At 35.7% G+C, this 16,070-nt stretch overlaps 1 protein-coding gene across 1 annotated transcript; it reads right to left on the reverse strand.

Annotated features, from left to right (window-relative positions):
• Nucleotides 1–1,774: 1,774 nt before the first annotated feature.
• LOC107795883 (uncharacterized) lies at nt 1,775–10,767 on the reverse strand. The gene is made up of 13 exons (XM_016618588.2): nt 10,385–10,767; nt 8,884–9,159; nt 8,726–8,799; nt 8,481–8,640; nt 8,370–8,394; nt 8,194–8,283; nt 7,923–8,094; nt 7,763–7,836; nt 3,182–3,254; nt 2,976–3,047; nt 2,760–2,893; nt 2,343–2,416; nt 1,775–2,227 (listed from the first exon to the last, which is right to left on the reverse strand). Exons 2-13 carry the CDS (start codon nt 9,059–9,061, stop codon nt 2,163–2,165), a joined length of 1,191 nt encoding a protein of 396 aa, XP_016474074.1. The 5' UTR covers nt 9,062–9,159; nt 10,385–10,767; the 3' UTR covers nt 1,775–2,162.
• Nucleotides 10,768–16,070: the final 5,303 nt, after the last annotated feature.

Raw genomic sequence — 16,070 nt, forward strand, 5'->3', positions numbered from 1 at the left:
AAGATCAAGAAAGGAATATTTTCAATATAATAGGAGAAGAATATATTTTTATTATGGAAGATTATTTTCCAAGATCAAGAAAGGTATATTTCCAATAGGAGTTCAAATATGCTACTATTATTTATGGGAAAATATTCTTACTACATTTCCCCTTGGTATGGAAAGAAAATACTATATGGAAATAAGTTTGAGTTCCATATAAAGAATGACTATTGCTCTTATGGAAATTCATCAAGACTATGGAAGGTTGAAGAAGATGCACGTGGAGATGGAGTTATGAAATGCAAAGTTTTGTAAAGAAGATCAACCAAGATATTGCTTGCAAATAAAGAGAAAATATTCTACTACCATAAAAGGAAAAGAATCCTCTACACAAGGATTCTCATGCTGGTACTTAATGAAGAATTTACATATTCAAGAAAGGAAAGTGGAGACAATTAGGATCTGTCCAAGTACATGAAGTCAAACAAGGAAAGAAAATCAATATTGCAAAGATGCCCATATCCATCTTCAAAGTAGTGCCAAGTCAACATACTATCTTTAATCATACAAGTACTGGAGCTACAAATTATGGAAACAAATAAATGAGCAACGGTCAAATCCTCTTGGGTTATGCAATAGCCATAACAAGTTGAGAGGGCTATAAATATATAAGCTCGATAAAGGAAGAAAGTACGCAGCCTTCTATATAATTTCCTATCCAACTCTACAAGTTCTTTATTCTACTCTTAACAAGCATCGTATTTCACTTTAGTAGATTTACTGTATACCCAAAAGAGAGAAGAGAGACAGAAAAGTATTAGAGAGGCAGTGTGTTCTAGAGGTTGTGTCATTGTTCGTTTCTTTGGTGAGCGAGTGAAAACCAAAGGGTCGTTGTTGGTGAGCGAGTGAAAACCAATCCTGTCAGCGTTGGTGGTGATCGCTGAAAATTACAAAGGCTGTACCTAATTCAGTTTACAAAGAGCTCCAAAAGATAACACTCTTGCAACCCAAGAGGACTGGATTAGGATACCACATTGATTCTGAACCAGTATAAAATTTCTAGTGTCATTTACTTTATCACTCTCGTATTATATTATGTTCCTTTACTATTTATTGTGATTAATACTTGTTTAAATCGAAAAAACTAACAGTTCTGTGCAGGCTCTCTCCGCATAAGTCGACTAGTTCTGAAGAGTAGTCGACTAGAAATTTAGAAAGGCTATAATTCACCCCTCCCCTTGTACTTTCACGACCAACCTGCCATACCGCCATTATGTGGTGTTTCTCCACTCAAACTCCATAAAACAATAGAGAAACAGACGTACCCTCACGTACAAAAACATGAGGTGTAGTAATAAAAAAAAGTCACGGGAAGCATCAAATAGGGGAACGAGGTTCTAATACTCAAAACGGTTGTCCGGGTCATCACACTTCCATATTTGATAGATCCTTTTCGTGGAAGAAAAGGTTTTAGACCTCTTTAAATTGGAGATCCCTTCTTCACAAAAAAATAATAATAATAACATCTGCAATGTAGTTCTTAATAGAGTCTTGTTTAAGGAGGAGGAGGGGGGCGGGGGATTTTCTCTCAATAGTTTTTATACTTTCTTTTATATTAATTTTCTCATATGTATTTCAATTAATCAAACCTCGATATAATATTCTCTTATAATATTTTTTTATCTGATTTATCGCCTTTAATATTTGTTTTGTTAGGTTTCGCATGACACCTCGTCAGTTCAACCCAAACATGTTTGTATGAATAGTGAAACAAATTAATGGAGAATCTTGCTCTATTTGTACTTCAATCTCTTTATCAAGGGAAATACAAACCGTACAAAGGAAAATAAAAGATTGGCCAACAAAAATAAATAACAGCTCGATCATTTGTTTACCCCTTTGTGTTTTTTTTTTCTTTTTCTGCTTTCATTTACCTGTAAGAAGGATCAAGAAATCGAGATTCTATAACGTTACAGTAACAACAATTTAACAATTTATCAAAAAACTAAATGAATCATGCTAGTGGAAGTCTTTTGATACACATTTGTCTTCAGAACGACAAAAGATGTTGCATATGCAGAGACTTCCTTCTATTCTCCGACAGACATGGAACCGAGCCACTGAGGCCAGCCATTGAAAAGCCACAAGAATAGGAACAATCTTTGGTAATGTGAAGTTTGTCAAACTTGTGATGCTGATGCTACTTGCCTGCTCTTCCAAACGATGGGAGCCACGAGCATTGATACTGCAAAATTTAAAGAATGGTAAAACTTCACATTATGTTTAATTATCCAAAATCTTTATCCCTTTATATCAACCAGAGTCAAGATGGAAGGTGGCCAAGTGGCTGAGCTACTTACTGTAAACACAAACTGCAACCCATTCATTCACTATCCTTACCCAAGTGCTGGTCCAACCAACATCTATTGTAAACCTGCAGATAAACAATAAAAATACCATGTAATAAGAAGCATTTAGTTACAACTTATAAGTTGAACTCAATAGATTGCACGGCTCCTATCCCATCAAGGATCCTCCCCTCATTTACCTTCCCATCCTTTCAGTATTCATTTGTTTTTTGTATTACCAATTTTCGACCCGCCCATATCCGACCCGACCCCCGTTTGCCACCCCTAGTTCCATATAACATGCACTAACTACAAAATATGTTGTTGCTAGTAGTTTCAACCTGAAATCTTTTATCACTTCCAACTGAACCCAAAAATTAGATTGCCAAAATGAAAATGAACCTATTGCCTCAAGATGAAGGAACTTGCCTCTTCATGGCGTGATTAGGATTCCATCCAATTAATAGCATTGCAAAGTACATTGCTCCTGTCGCAAAGACGAAATGAAAGAATCCGTAACCATATGGAACATCATCTTCTTGAGGCGCATCATCCTTTTTGAACTGTAACTTATTTGTATTAGAAATTTCCCCTTCATTTTGTTTTCTTGTATTGTGATTATAAAAGTATGAAAATGAGGCAAACCTGAAAGCATTTCGAATCAATTCCAGTTGAAAATGTTGCAATGACAATTGCAAGGACCGCTATAACGAAGCTCTGTCAAAATTAAGAGCGACAACTTAGAGTTGTGGAAATTAAAATAGGGAGGACCATGATAATCTACCTCAATGACATGCTGAAAAAGTGACCGTTCTACTACACCACTATGTATTTTGAGGTCCGAAAATTACAATGATGGTGAACCAGTCTCCTTTTCCAGTTGCCAATTCTGCTTTCCGGATGCATTTCTCCTCTGGGGGTTCACTGTAAATAGATTAAACTTATAAGAACTTTATTCAGGAAAATGGCATAATTTCATGAATACCATTACCATATATGAAACTCAAATGAAAGCTTGAACCGAACAGAGGGACTTTCTCAAATAAATGAAAATATTAACTTGAAAACTTCCCGTGACCAGTTTAACTTATTCTACTTCCTCTCTCATATTTAAATGACTCAGAGACATGCTTGAGAATACATTAAGACATGCATATGCCTTCAGGTCTTTTTCGCACAGCTTCTATGCTGAACAAATAACATTACTTAGAACAAGAGGGGGACCTAGAATTTAAATGTAACGATGCGAGGCACTATTATATTTAAGGTAAATATGAAAATAATATTAGTTGCAATAAAGTTTGGCGTGCAACACTACTAGAAAGTCGGCCAAAACCGACCGACTTCGGTCGGTCAAAAAAGCCGACCTATTTCAAAATATTTATTTTTCAATTTTTTTACGAAACCGACCGAATTTGATCGATTTTTTGGGCACAAAAATGCGGAAAACTATTTTAGCATCCTGCGAAATTTATTTTTTTAAGAAACTGATCGAAATTAGTCGGGTTTTCATATAAATTAAATTAAAATTAATATTCAAAAAATCGACCGAAAACGGTTGGTTATTTCAATCAGTCATTTTAAAAAATCGACCAACTGTGGTCGGTAATTCTGTATTTCTAATAAAATCGAGCGAAATCGGTCGGTATTTCTAGACAGATTTAGGCAGTTTCCTAGTAGTGCAACTCTTTGAAAACTTAATGATTACGAGTTCGTGGCCGAAAGAATGTTCAAAAATATAAAAAACTTAAACAAAATCAAGACTAATAAAGGTCCGTAAGTAGTCCAAAAGGTCTCAATCGACGTCACAGAGTCAATGGATACTTGTTACTTTGCCGAAGTAAACGTTGAAGGGAGAAGGGTTTTAGTTGAATTATGGAATAATATTAAAAATTGGTTAGAGATAAAGATTACTGACTAATGGAACTAGTTAATGAAATATTTTATCCCCCTTTGCTACTGTCTTTAATCATTATTTTATGTCTCTTTATTAGCTTTTTAAAGTCTAGAAAGATGTATCTCCAATAGAGTTTTTGCTATTTTGTGTAGAAGACCGCGAAGAGAAGTTGAGTTTTGGAGCGTTAGATAGAGAGCTTTAAAAAAAAAAGTAAACTGAGTGACTTCTATGTAGTAGTACTAAAATGGAATTTTTACCTCATATGGCAAAGGTTAACACCTTATTTATTTAAAATAAATACCATTTTTAAAAAATATATTCTATAGATACCTTTTACTGTTTATAGCAAAATATCTAATTTTGGTTATCTCCTACCCCTAAGCCACTAAATACGCTATTCAACTACACTATTTTCTTTCTCTGTCTACTTTAATACATGTCATTCTCTTTCCCCACAGAAAAATCAAGTTGATCACCGGAATACGAACAATGACGAAGTCCTTTGGAGTACCAGGAATCGATCAAAGGTTAATCTACAAGGGGAAGCATTAACTTTCCCAAAATAAATATCTCCCATTTTCAGATATGAGGCAATCACTCTCTTTTTGCTTATGATACAGTAGAACTATCAATGACCTATCACATTCAGTTCAAACGCCAGTTTGATGATTATGCCGTTGTCGCCGACGACGACGTTGTACCTCCCGTCGTCAGGATGCGGAAAGACAAAACTCTCCCTTCCTCCTCTCCTCCATCAACTCACATACAGTTCTTCATCCGTTTATTTTCCGGCGTCAACAAAACCCTAGTCCTTCATGCCCATTCCACCGACACAGTTTTATCAATTCACAGAAAAATCTCCCCTTCGGCATTTTCATGTATTTCAATGTTTATTCAACGTATCACGTTGTATTTTTATGTATTTTATTGTATTCATTGTCTTTTTTTCATTGTAATTCAATGTATCTCGTTGTATTCCATATATTTCATTGTATTCACTGTCTTTTTTTCATTGTATTTCAATGTATCCCGCTGTATTCTATATATTTTATTGTATTCATTGTCTCTCTATATGCCATGAATGTATTCATATGTTTTTTTAATTAATATAATTTATGTATTTTGATATATTATATAATTTCTCTGAAGATTGCTATATTTTTGGGGTACTTTTCGGTTGAGAATCTTTTTTATAATTGGAAATACAAAATTTGTGTGTTATAATTGAGTTTGTTGAGTTATATTAGGAGTCTATTATGTTAATTGATTCACTTTCCATTTAAAAAAAGTGTAATCCCCTGTTTCACGCCGTGAATACAGTCGAATACACTCGAATAGAATAATCTGTCCAGCTGTAATTCCATGTTTCACGCCATGAATACAGTCGAATACACTCGAATAGAACAACTGATTAGCTGGACTTCCCTGATTCACGCCTATTTTTGCTATTGTATTCATGAATACAGTAGCTTAAATACATCTAATACTTCTTATAACAACATAAAACGTATCTACAATCCGTAATATAGCAAATGGTATCTATAGATAGCTAATTACCACTAAAAGATAGTGCTTTATGAAAATTTCTCTACTAAAATTAACATTTGAATTAAAAGAAATAAATCAAGTTGACTACTAAATATGGAGTACTAAACTGTTGTTCAATCAAAAGAGAAAAAAAGAAAGAAAAAGTGAAGTAATGCTGGTGTTGGGTCTGGCAGTGAGGGAAAAGACCTTAAACAGCCCATTGAACTAGTGCAACCATGGGTCGTTTTGTTCATTTGGGGGCACAATAAAATTATTATAGGGGTCCTAAATGTATATAATGTAATATATACCTAGTTTTTCCCGAGCCTATAGGATGCCAGTGACCCTTCATCTCTCCACGTGGGTCCGCCCCTACTTAGAGCTATTGATATTCCTAAAAGGCTCAAGAAACTCTGGTGTGTAGTGCTTAGTCTCAAATTACAGCCTCTTTTTTTTTTATCCATGAAAGTTCCACTGAAGTAAAGAAGAAGGATGAAAAATGGAATGAAAAATTACGCGACACGATCGTATACACTCTAGTTAGCATTCGTAAATGTACTTTAAGAAAATTATCATTCCTAGCTATATGTTAAAAAGTATTTTTGAATATTCTAGATTAACTATTCTAGAACTAGGCTGTACATGTATGAAATTGTTCATATGGCTTATAGGATACGATTTTTGCATTATCTAAGTGCATGTTTTTGTGTTTTCAAGGGTGATCAAGTTAATAGTATGTATGTGAAATTATTTAATAATACTGAGAATTATCCTAGGACACTTATAAATACCCCTTTTGTTATCTTGTAATGTAAGAGTGGAGTTTCAATATAGTGAGCTAAATGTCTATCTCCCTCTTCCATCCTCTTTGGGCGTTATATTCTAACATTATATTTTATAGCAAATTCACCTATAATATTTAAGCAAGAGATCAATTATTTTTAACTAAACAAGAGAGTGATAAGTCTCGTAAATCAGTTGGTTAAAGAACTCTCTTAGCAAGCGGAGGTCTTCAGTTCGACTCGCGACGAGAGTATTCTATTTTTTTTTGAATTTTTGTATTTTCCCTTGGTTAAATTCGTTGCACGAACAGATATATACAGTTAATACATGTTGTATTCGTTGTGTGAACGAATACAGTTGGCACAGACTGTATTCGTTGTGCGTCTGGATACAAGTGATGCAAGCTGGTAACAATTGAACAATAGTTATGAATGATAATTAGGCAAAATTCAATTATGTATGATAATTAAGTTCTAAACTGTAGTATTTTATGAAAATTACTTAATCTATAACCATTTATTGTTTTGTGTTGGGCCAAGAAGCTCACCTTGTATGTAGAAGAATCGATCTAAATAGGAGTCCATCCAACTTCTTAAACTAGAAATAGCCGTTGGAGGTATAATTTATGCATTATATGTGTACAATCAATGTATAATTTATATAGATGACCAGAAAAAGTAAACAATAAATATGGTCGACTATTTGTGTAAAGATCCCTTGTATTTATTCTGGTTGAGCGTACAGTTAGTGTAGTATCCTGTTTGGGCTAGTTGTGGGTTAGTTATAGTTTCGGGTTCCGGGTCTCTATAAATAGTTTGTACGGATGCGGTCATCATTTACTTATAGCATGTTTGGCCAAGCTTTTTTTTGGGCCAAATTTTTTTTTTGTCAAAAGCACTTTTGGCCAAAAATTGAGGTGTTTGACCAAGCTTTTGGAAGGAAAAAAAATGCTTTTGAGGAGAAGCAGAAGTAGTTTTGGAGAAGCAGAAAAAAGTAGTTTCTCTCCAAAAACACTTTTCTGTGAAGCACTTTTGAGAAAAATACACTTAGAAGCAGTTTTCAAAAGCTTGGCCAAACACTAATTACTGCTCAAAAGTATTTTTCAAATTAATTAGCCAAACACAAAGTGCTTCTCACCAAGAACACTTTTTTAAAAAGTAATTTTGAGAAAAACACTTTTCAAACTGGGAAATAATACAGCTCTCTCACAACATTCAAATCGTACCTTCTGATGGCAGACCAGCAGAGAAACACCACATAAAGCCCCATAAAACCTGGAGTCAGGAAACCGACATTCACCTGCTGCCAAATAAAATCATTAATTGAATACTTATAAGTTTACCCAACTCAAAAATAAGGTGTAACACAAGAAATTCAGAACTCGCCTTGGGGTGGAGAGAGATACTGGTCATGAGTTGGAGGAGTACTAATGTCCAGGAGATGAAGAAAATATTAAGAAGGCATGATGGTTGAGGAGTATACCAAATGTACATTAGAATGATCCCAAGGATGCATATAATATATGCAGTGGTTGCAAGTAACATCATTTGGATGTGGCTGCAAGCAAAATGGTTTTATTTCCCATTAGCACGAACCACTTATACACAATTAATATCCAAATGACTGTACCATAAATTAAATAAGCCAATTAATTACCATCTGACAGCATATTTCTCAGAGTGGCAGCAATCATTCAGCCATGTGATAAAACTGATTATACTTATAAGCTGAATTAATAAAAAGACCCTGCAAATGGAGAATCAACAAAATTGTATGAGTTAGGTTTCTGTGAATGATGAAACAAAGCATGTCAGGTGAATAATTGGTCATACCCGGCACCAAAATGCGCAACCTCGCCTGTGCACAAGACACAACATAATTCAGCTATTTATATCTGAAACACAAGACAAGACAAGTGGTAGATGGAATATATATGTACTAACCATAGATTGAAACAATCTCTCCAGGAAGAAGAAAGGGAAGTAGAATTAGAGAAATGTTCATGAAAAGCTTGGCAGACCACCATCCTGAGTGCCATAATTCTCTACGGTCATTCAATTTCGATGTACCAGCAGTAGAGAGGAACATGGCTAAATAGAAAAGCTAAAATATATGATATTAAGGCTTCACTCATGGAAAGATGTAGGAGGGAATTAGATCGAATTCCATGATTTGTTTAGGAGGATACAGAGCACCCCAAGCTTACTCTCAACACTCCTTCTGCACCCAAACAATCTTCACCACCATTACATTCTTTAAATCCTGCAGATAGATATACACATTGTTAGAAATTAATTAATGTGTACCACCGCAAAGATCAAAATAAAAAAAGCCATCTTAGCTTACTCTTTATTTCTTTCAAAATGCTATGGCCATAATCACGAACAGCCCAAGCTAGTAAATTTGCAACCAGAAATAATAAGCCGTAAATATATCTAGCCATCCAAGGATTAGAGCCATGTCGAAATTGGTCTAACCAGTAACCTTGCTTGATCTTGCCATATCTCTCAGTAATGCCCTCCATTTATCCTTTAGAGCAAGACAAAGAAGTTGTAGTCATGGCATAAAAGTACCAATGAAGCAGGGGAAGTTGACTTCTTCCCTCCGGCACCTCAGCTCCATCTGCAAAGCAAATATATATATATATATAATAGAATATTTGGTATATACTTAAGTTTCGTATAGAATTAAAGCTTTAAGTTAATTTGTCAAGTACAAAGCATCTAGTATAGCTATGTGAATGGAGATGCCTATATATGGTCCTTAAATTCCTCCACGAAATTTTTTTGGTCATGCCAAGGTTTTGGACCACTTTGCAAATTCTGAAAGTATCTTAGATGAAATGGATGTTTTTAATCATATCTTGCCATTTCACAATATTATATTGTGTCAAATGTGTAAAAACTCGTACCACTCAAAAATTATTCCTTCCTGATCACCATTAGGAGAACTGGTTCTTGTTGAAATCAACATCAAGTGGAAGAGATTCCTAGTCGGTATCTCTACCAAAAGAACAAAAACCCGAGTTTCTGACCTGAATTCTTGAATACATTCTATCCAAAAGAGGTAAACAAGATATATAGAAATTCTCGTGACAAGTTTGCTTGTCTAAGAGATTGCTTGTTTGAACAGCAAAGAATCTGCAAAAGAGCTCCTCCATAAAGACCCATTTTGAAGCGTGTCGCGCTCATCTACCAATTTGCATCTATTATACATTTATGTTTTCTTCCTATCTATGCAATTTTCTCGATGCATACAATTATACAAATATCATACACATGTTACGTATTGCTAATCGACAATTAAATTAAAGGGACTGAATCTTTTTTTTTTAATTTCCAACCTCCACACCCCACAAACTTTGCTATTCTTCTTTCCTTAGAGTTGGCCTCAGAGAGGATAACTTCATTACACGGATTTCTGAGGGTTTCGATAAATAAAATAAAACCCTTTAATTTCTTTCTGCCCATAAACTTTTTTGGTTTGATCTAGTCTAATATCACATTAAAAATTATCCCATATATAGTGGAGTAATACAGTATATATTCCTCATGATGTTGGTTTCAATCCTCATAAAAACAAATGAGAATTTGGAAAACTCTTACATGAAATCATCAGCTAATTAGGGAGATTACCATAAACGCAGAAAAGAGTTATTCTTTTCTTCTCATACATGCCTTAATCTGATATAAGCAGATCAATGCCAATGGAAAAGTATCCAGAAATAGATTGTTTGTTGACTAAGCAAGACTTGAAAGAGTTGGATTATTGCCTCATAATGAAGGAAATGATAGTTTCAGTTTGTTGTTTATATTTAAAGATTGAATGAGTAATCGCAATTACATACCCGTAAGAGATAAGCGGATGAAACTAACTATAATCTGATATAGTTGATACCAAAATAAGCACCAAAGACGTCTTGCAGTACTAATGCTGAAGATCAATGTTTATTTGAATGCAGAAGCCAATCTCTCTCGATCTGTAGTTTGCTTTCGAGTAACTTAGTGATAGAGAGATTGAAAACAATGTCCTTACTATTTTCTCCTCTGCAACTTCTTTTTGTCCCTCCTATATATATATATATAAACAACGGCTAGATGGGGTGGTTGGTCTGCGGTAAAGTGTGGGGAAGGGAAGAGCTTGCTTTTAACTTTTTTTCTTTTCCCCCTTTTTTTTTTGTGTTGGATGATGTTTGTTCTGCTTTTTCTCCCGCCGAAGGGAAGCTTTTAAGACTAAGTTTTAGAGAAGAGTATAGTAGAAAAAGGTGGTGAAATGTACTCCATCAGTTATCACTCTTTCATGCGTTCAAGTATATTTAAAGGCGGACCCATGATTTTTATGTGACGGGAATACAATATTCTGCTCAACTAGTAAAGACTTTTAGTGTTCAGGATATCAAGTAATTCAAATTAATTATTTTTAAGGTATATACATATACAAGAATTTTACGAAAGCTTACCGATCCGATCACCCCTTACTTTAACATATAGGCCCGCCTCGGAGTATAATCCTAAATTAGTGGAAGCGGACGCTATACCTATACGCTATTCGTGCCTTTTTTCTCTTCCTATGGCGCATGCGGTTACTATTTGGCATGGCTGTCCTAAATAATTACACTAATGATTATATTGTCCTTAATTATTAACGATAACATTCTCAACTTTAAATTGTCAATATCACAAACTTATTCAAACATGAAATATTTACTTATACTGTCATGACTGAAGAGCTATATGTCTGCTAGCTGCTTTGTGGCTTTTATATTTTTCCCCTCCTATTATTTTTGGTTACCAAATATGGTACTGACAAGTTAGTATCACGATCAAATTTAGAGTTTGTGACCGGTATAATATTCGGCTTAAAGTATGTATATTTATATGCATATTGCATCATTTTATTTATGTTTCGTAGATTTGGAATGTGTTATGTAATGATTTATGCTAATTAGTGGTATTTTTATGTGTAGGAATCATCCGAAGGCAATTTGGGATGAAGGTGTGTGAATTGAAGCAAAAAGGGGAAGAAACGAGAAAAAACCACAAAGTAGCGCCACAGGTGGTGTGGGGCGCTACCTGTGGTACAGTTCCAGAAGCACAAAATTTTGAACGCCAGGGCTAGCGCCCCACGCTACCCTGGGCGCTGGTGATGGGGACTTGTCTTATTTCATCCGGGACTTGGTTATTTCGACCTCAAGATGCCACTTTGAGAGAGAAACATAAGCACGGAACACTCAGGAGCACGAAATTCATCAATTCTTTCATCCTTCATCTAGTATTCATAACTTTTATGTTTAAAAATAATATTTTGATTATTATTATGAACATGAGTGGCTAAGAACCTCATTATTCTGGGGTTATAGTCGTTCTTGGCTATTGTAAATTGACGGTTGATTGTGTTGCTTGACTTTATCATAGTAATTTGTTTATTCAATCTTGCATTTAATTATTCTATTGCGTAGCTAACAATAGAGTACTATATACGAATTTATAGTTGAACTCGAAAATGGAAACTATAAATTACATATAGGATTGAATAAAGTAAGTTCTTGAATCCGACATTGGAGAATATATTCGTGATTAAGATAGACATATTCTAGCTGCCGTACTTGATTATTTTTGAAGGAAATATACATCCGTTCTTGTCAAGTTTGATTCTATAGACATATAGTCTTAGGTTGGCTTGAATAGATGAGCAAAGCATCCGAAGAGCTACGTGAGCATAATAAACCCTGCTAACCAACAAATTAGATAAGTCAAGTAATTACATCAACCCGAAAAATGCAATAAGAGAGACAATAATCCCATAACCCTGGAATATCCTCATCTTAATGAATTCTTTCTAAATGTTTGTTTACTCTATTTGCGATATTTTTTTCTTGCTTATTTATTAGTTCGTAGTAATTTAGTTACAAAAATCACAATCATCTTCTTAACACTCACTCGAGCATTAAATTCATAAATAGCTTAGATTGGACATTAGCTGATCATACATCCTCGTGGGAACGATACTTTCTTATCACTTTATTACTTGTCGACCACGTATACTTGCATGTGCATTTGGACACAACATATTTTTGATTCCATTACCGGGGATTTAGAAACTAGTTATTTGTCTTAAATAAGCTCTTATTTGTTTTTGTCAAGTGTTAATCTGTTTGACTATTTTTGACTTTATAGGTGTTCACCTTGAATGCTAAGAAGAAGCAACGGTTTGAACAACCTTCCTCCTCCTGATCCTGAACCCGAAAGACTCTTGCACAGGTTAAGAAGGGAGGCAGAAGAAATAGCAAGAATTGTAGAGTTGGGTATCGTAGTCTAACCACAGCTAATTGAGATGGCATAAAATGAAGAAAGACCGGCGATTGAGGCAGCAAGTCCTAGTCTCGCGAACATGACCCAGGCTATTGTGAAGCCTGTATAACTGGGCACTTTGAGCTGAAGCGGTACATGGTGCAATTGATTCAATCTACATGACTATTTGTGGGGTTGTCTAGTGAAGATCCCCAAAGGCATATACAGAAATTCTTGGAGATTACGGATACATACAACTATCTGAACATCTCTAAGGACTATGTCACTGGCTTTTTTCCCTTTTCTCTAATGGGGAAAGTAATGGAATGGTTAAATAAGTCCCGCAAACCTGATCCACACTCGGGATGATCTGATGAGAAAATTCCAAATCAAATTTTTCCCACTAAGAAGACAAAGGCATTGAGTAGCCAGATTCTTGGGTTTCAACAAAGAGATGGTGAGACTCGTCATCAATCTTGGGAAAGATATAAGAAACTCCTTAGAGATTGCCCACATCATTATCAGACTGATGAGGTGTTAGGACATACTTTTGTGGATGGATTAGACGAGAACTCCAAATTACATCTAGACTCAACTTGTGGACGAAGTTGCATGCAAAAGCCATACAGTGAGATTTAGACTCTGATCAACAACTTCACTGCAAATGATTATAGCTAGCAGGGTTAAAGTGACTCAAGAAGGATGATAAAACAAAAAGCCGCAGGTACACTCGATCTGGATGAGATGTCATCCGCGCGGGAAGAGATTGCGAAACTAAACAACCAAATGGCTAAGATAGAAATGGGTCAAGGGCATCAAATGCAGTAGGTTCAGAGGATGGCCATATGCTGTGAAATTTATGGAGAGGGTCACACGAGTGACAAATGTCTGATAAATCCAAAATCTATTTATTATGTGAGCCAGCAAAGTAGAGGTCCAATGGATCAAAATGCATAATATGAGAATACTTATAATCCCAACTGAAGAAACCACCCAAATTTCTCACGGGGTAGAAACCGGGCTAGTCAAGATCAATACAGACCTAAAGGAAACTACAATCAACTCGAAATGCCACAACAACAAGTACAAGATAACACTAATGATATGTTGAAAAAGCTGTTGATTGACAACCAGCAACTTCGAACAAACAATCAGCAATTAAAAGACTACATTTCGAAACATAGAGAGGCAAATTGGCCAGTTAGCTGCACAACAAAATACCCGACCAATAGGAGCCCTTCCAAGTGATACAGATAAGAATCCTCAGGTGAATGTTGTAAACTTTAGGAATGGCAGATAATTAGAAGAAGTACCAAAACGAAAGGAAGAAAAAGTCACTCCTAAGGGCAAACTAGTTCCTCAAACTATGGTGGAAACTGAGAAAGATATTGAAGAAAGTGAAAAGACTCCAATTGCAAGGCCACCACTTCCATTCCCACAAAGATTAAAGAAGAAAAGTGATGACAGGATGTTCAGCAAATTTCTTGATACGCTGAGTCAAATTCAATTGAATATCCTATTGATTGATGTGTTATGTGAAATCCCAAAATATGCTAAGTACATCACAGATATTGTGGCTAACAAAAGGAGGTTGACAGAGTTTGAAACGGTTACACTTACTGAGGAATGCAGTGCTAGAGTACAGAGTAAGCTCCCGCCTAAGTTAAAGGATCCAGGCTGTTTTACAATCCTCCTATCGATTGGAAAACACGAGGTTGCTAAAGCCTTGTTCGATCTGGGAGCAAGCATTAATTTAATGCCACTATCAGTGTTCAAGCAGCCTGATCTTTAAGCTGCCAGGCCTACTACTATAACTCTATAGCTAGCAGATCGGTCATTAGCAGTGCCTGAAGGAATTATTGAAGATTTGTTGGTGCGAATAGGGAAGTTCATTTTTTCTGCAGATTTTATTATTCTTGACTACATGGCTAATGAGGAGGTTCCAATTATTTTGGGGCAACCATTCTCGGCCACTGGAGGGGCACTTATTGATGTGAGAGAGGGCAAGCTAAAGATAAGAGTGCATGATGAAGAAATTACATTTAATATGTACAAGACGCTTAACTTTCCTAAGCATTATGAGGATTTGTGCATGATCTCTATGGTAGAATCAAACTTGTAAGGCCCCATAAAATTTCGCCAAGAAATTTAAGGTTTTATAGTGCCGAGGTGGTCTAATGTGTACGAAGGTGGTAGTCCGCAGTACATGCTTTTTGGGTTGAAGAATCCATCGAGGAGTTGGTGGAAATATTTGCTGAAGGAGGAAATTATGCGGTTAGATTCGCGACCACAGATCTATTCTTCGGGTTGCATACCCATCGCAGAGTTGAAAAGAAAAATAGTTGGATTTTGAAGATATGCGCTCCATTATGCAATCGCATACCTGTTTCGCGGTCCGTACTTCTGTCACAGATTTGGCATGAAGAATTACGGAGGGGGGGATTATGCGGCCACGTAACTGGTCTATGGGCTGCAGACCTAGCCACAGACTGGTCCAGGTTAGCCCAGTTTTTGGCATCACTTTTGCGGTCCATTTTGCGGGTCGCATATCTGTTCTGCGGTCCATTCTGTGACCGCAGAGTTGAGTTCGGGGGGGTCCATTTTTTATTTTTATAACCCGACCCATTTTGATTAAAAACCTTTGGGGCTCATTTTGGAGCATATATCTGACAATTTTAGAGAGAAGTGAGAGTATCTTAGAGAGATAGGGAGGAGATCTAGCCATTCTAATCATCAATCCAATCTTAAAGATTCAAGGGAATTACTCACTAGGCCATCATCTATCGGGGTAAGACCTTGTCCTAAAACTTTCATGCAATTGTTATGGGTTTAAGTAGGTTATAAAGTTGGAGATAGGCCTTGCATGTGACAATAACTAGTAGTATGTGGGATTATTGAACTATTTCGGGTAGTTTCTTATTGAAATTGTTTGAGGGAGGAATGGATTACCATTGTAGAGCTTTGTAGTCTATTGTGCATAGGATCTGTTTGAAAAAATTTCCAAGAGAGTTATATCATAAGAATCCATCTAATTATTATACGAATTTTTCTATCTTCTTATAGATTGATATTTCTAGAAGTATTGGGACGTTATGGTAATCTAAGGAAAGCTTAAGAAAGATATATTGGCTAAACTTCTCTCTTAGAATCGAATTCCATAATGTTCCCCTAAGTTTCATGAATGTTGGCCCATGTTCCGAGTTATTCCTTATAAATTCAGATATCCAAAGTAAGCATTGTGTT

Source organism: Nicotiana tabacum, chromosome 18 (assembly GCF_000715075.1).
Source record: "Nicotiana tabacum cultivar K326 chromosome 18, ASM71507v2, whole genome shotgun sequence".
NCBI classification, from domain to species: Eukaryota; Viridiplantae; Streptophyta; class Magnoliopsida; order Solanales; family Solanaceae; genus Nicotiana; species Nicotiana tabacum.

Coding starts and splice junctions, on each gene's coding strand:
- LOC107795883 (XM_016618588.2), bottom strand. CDS start 9,061: ATGGAGGGCATTACTGAGAGATATGGCAAGATCAAGCAAGGTTACTGG. Junction 3,255..7,762: donor TGCTGGTCTGCCATCAGAAG/GTACGATTTGAA, acceptor ATCTATTTACAG/TGAACCCCCAGAGGAGAAAT. Junction 2,894..2,975: donor TTGATTCGAAATGCTTTCAG/GTTTGCCTCATT, acceptor AATAAGTTACAG/TTCAAAAAGGATGATGCGCC.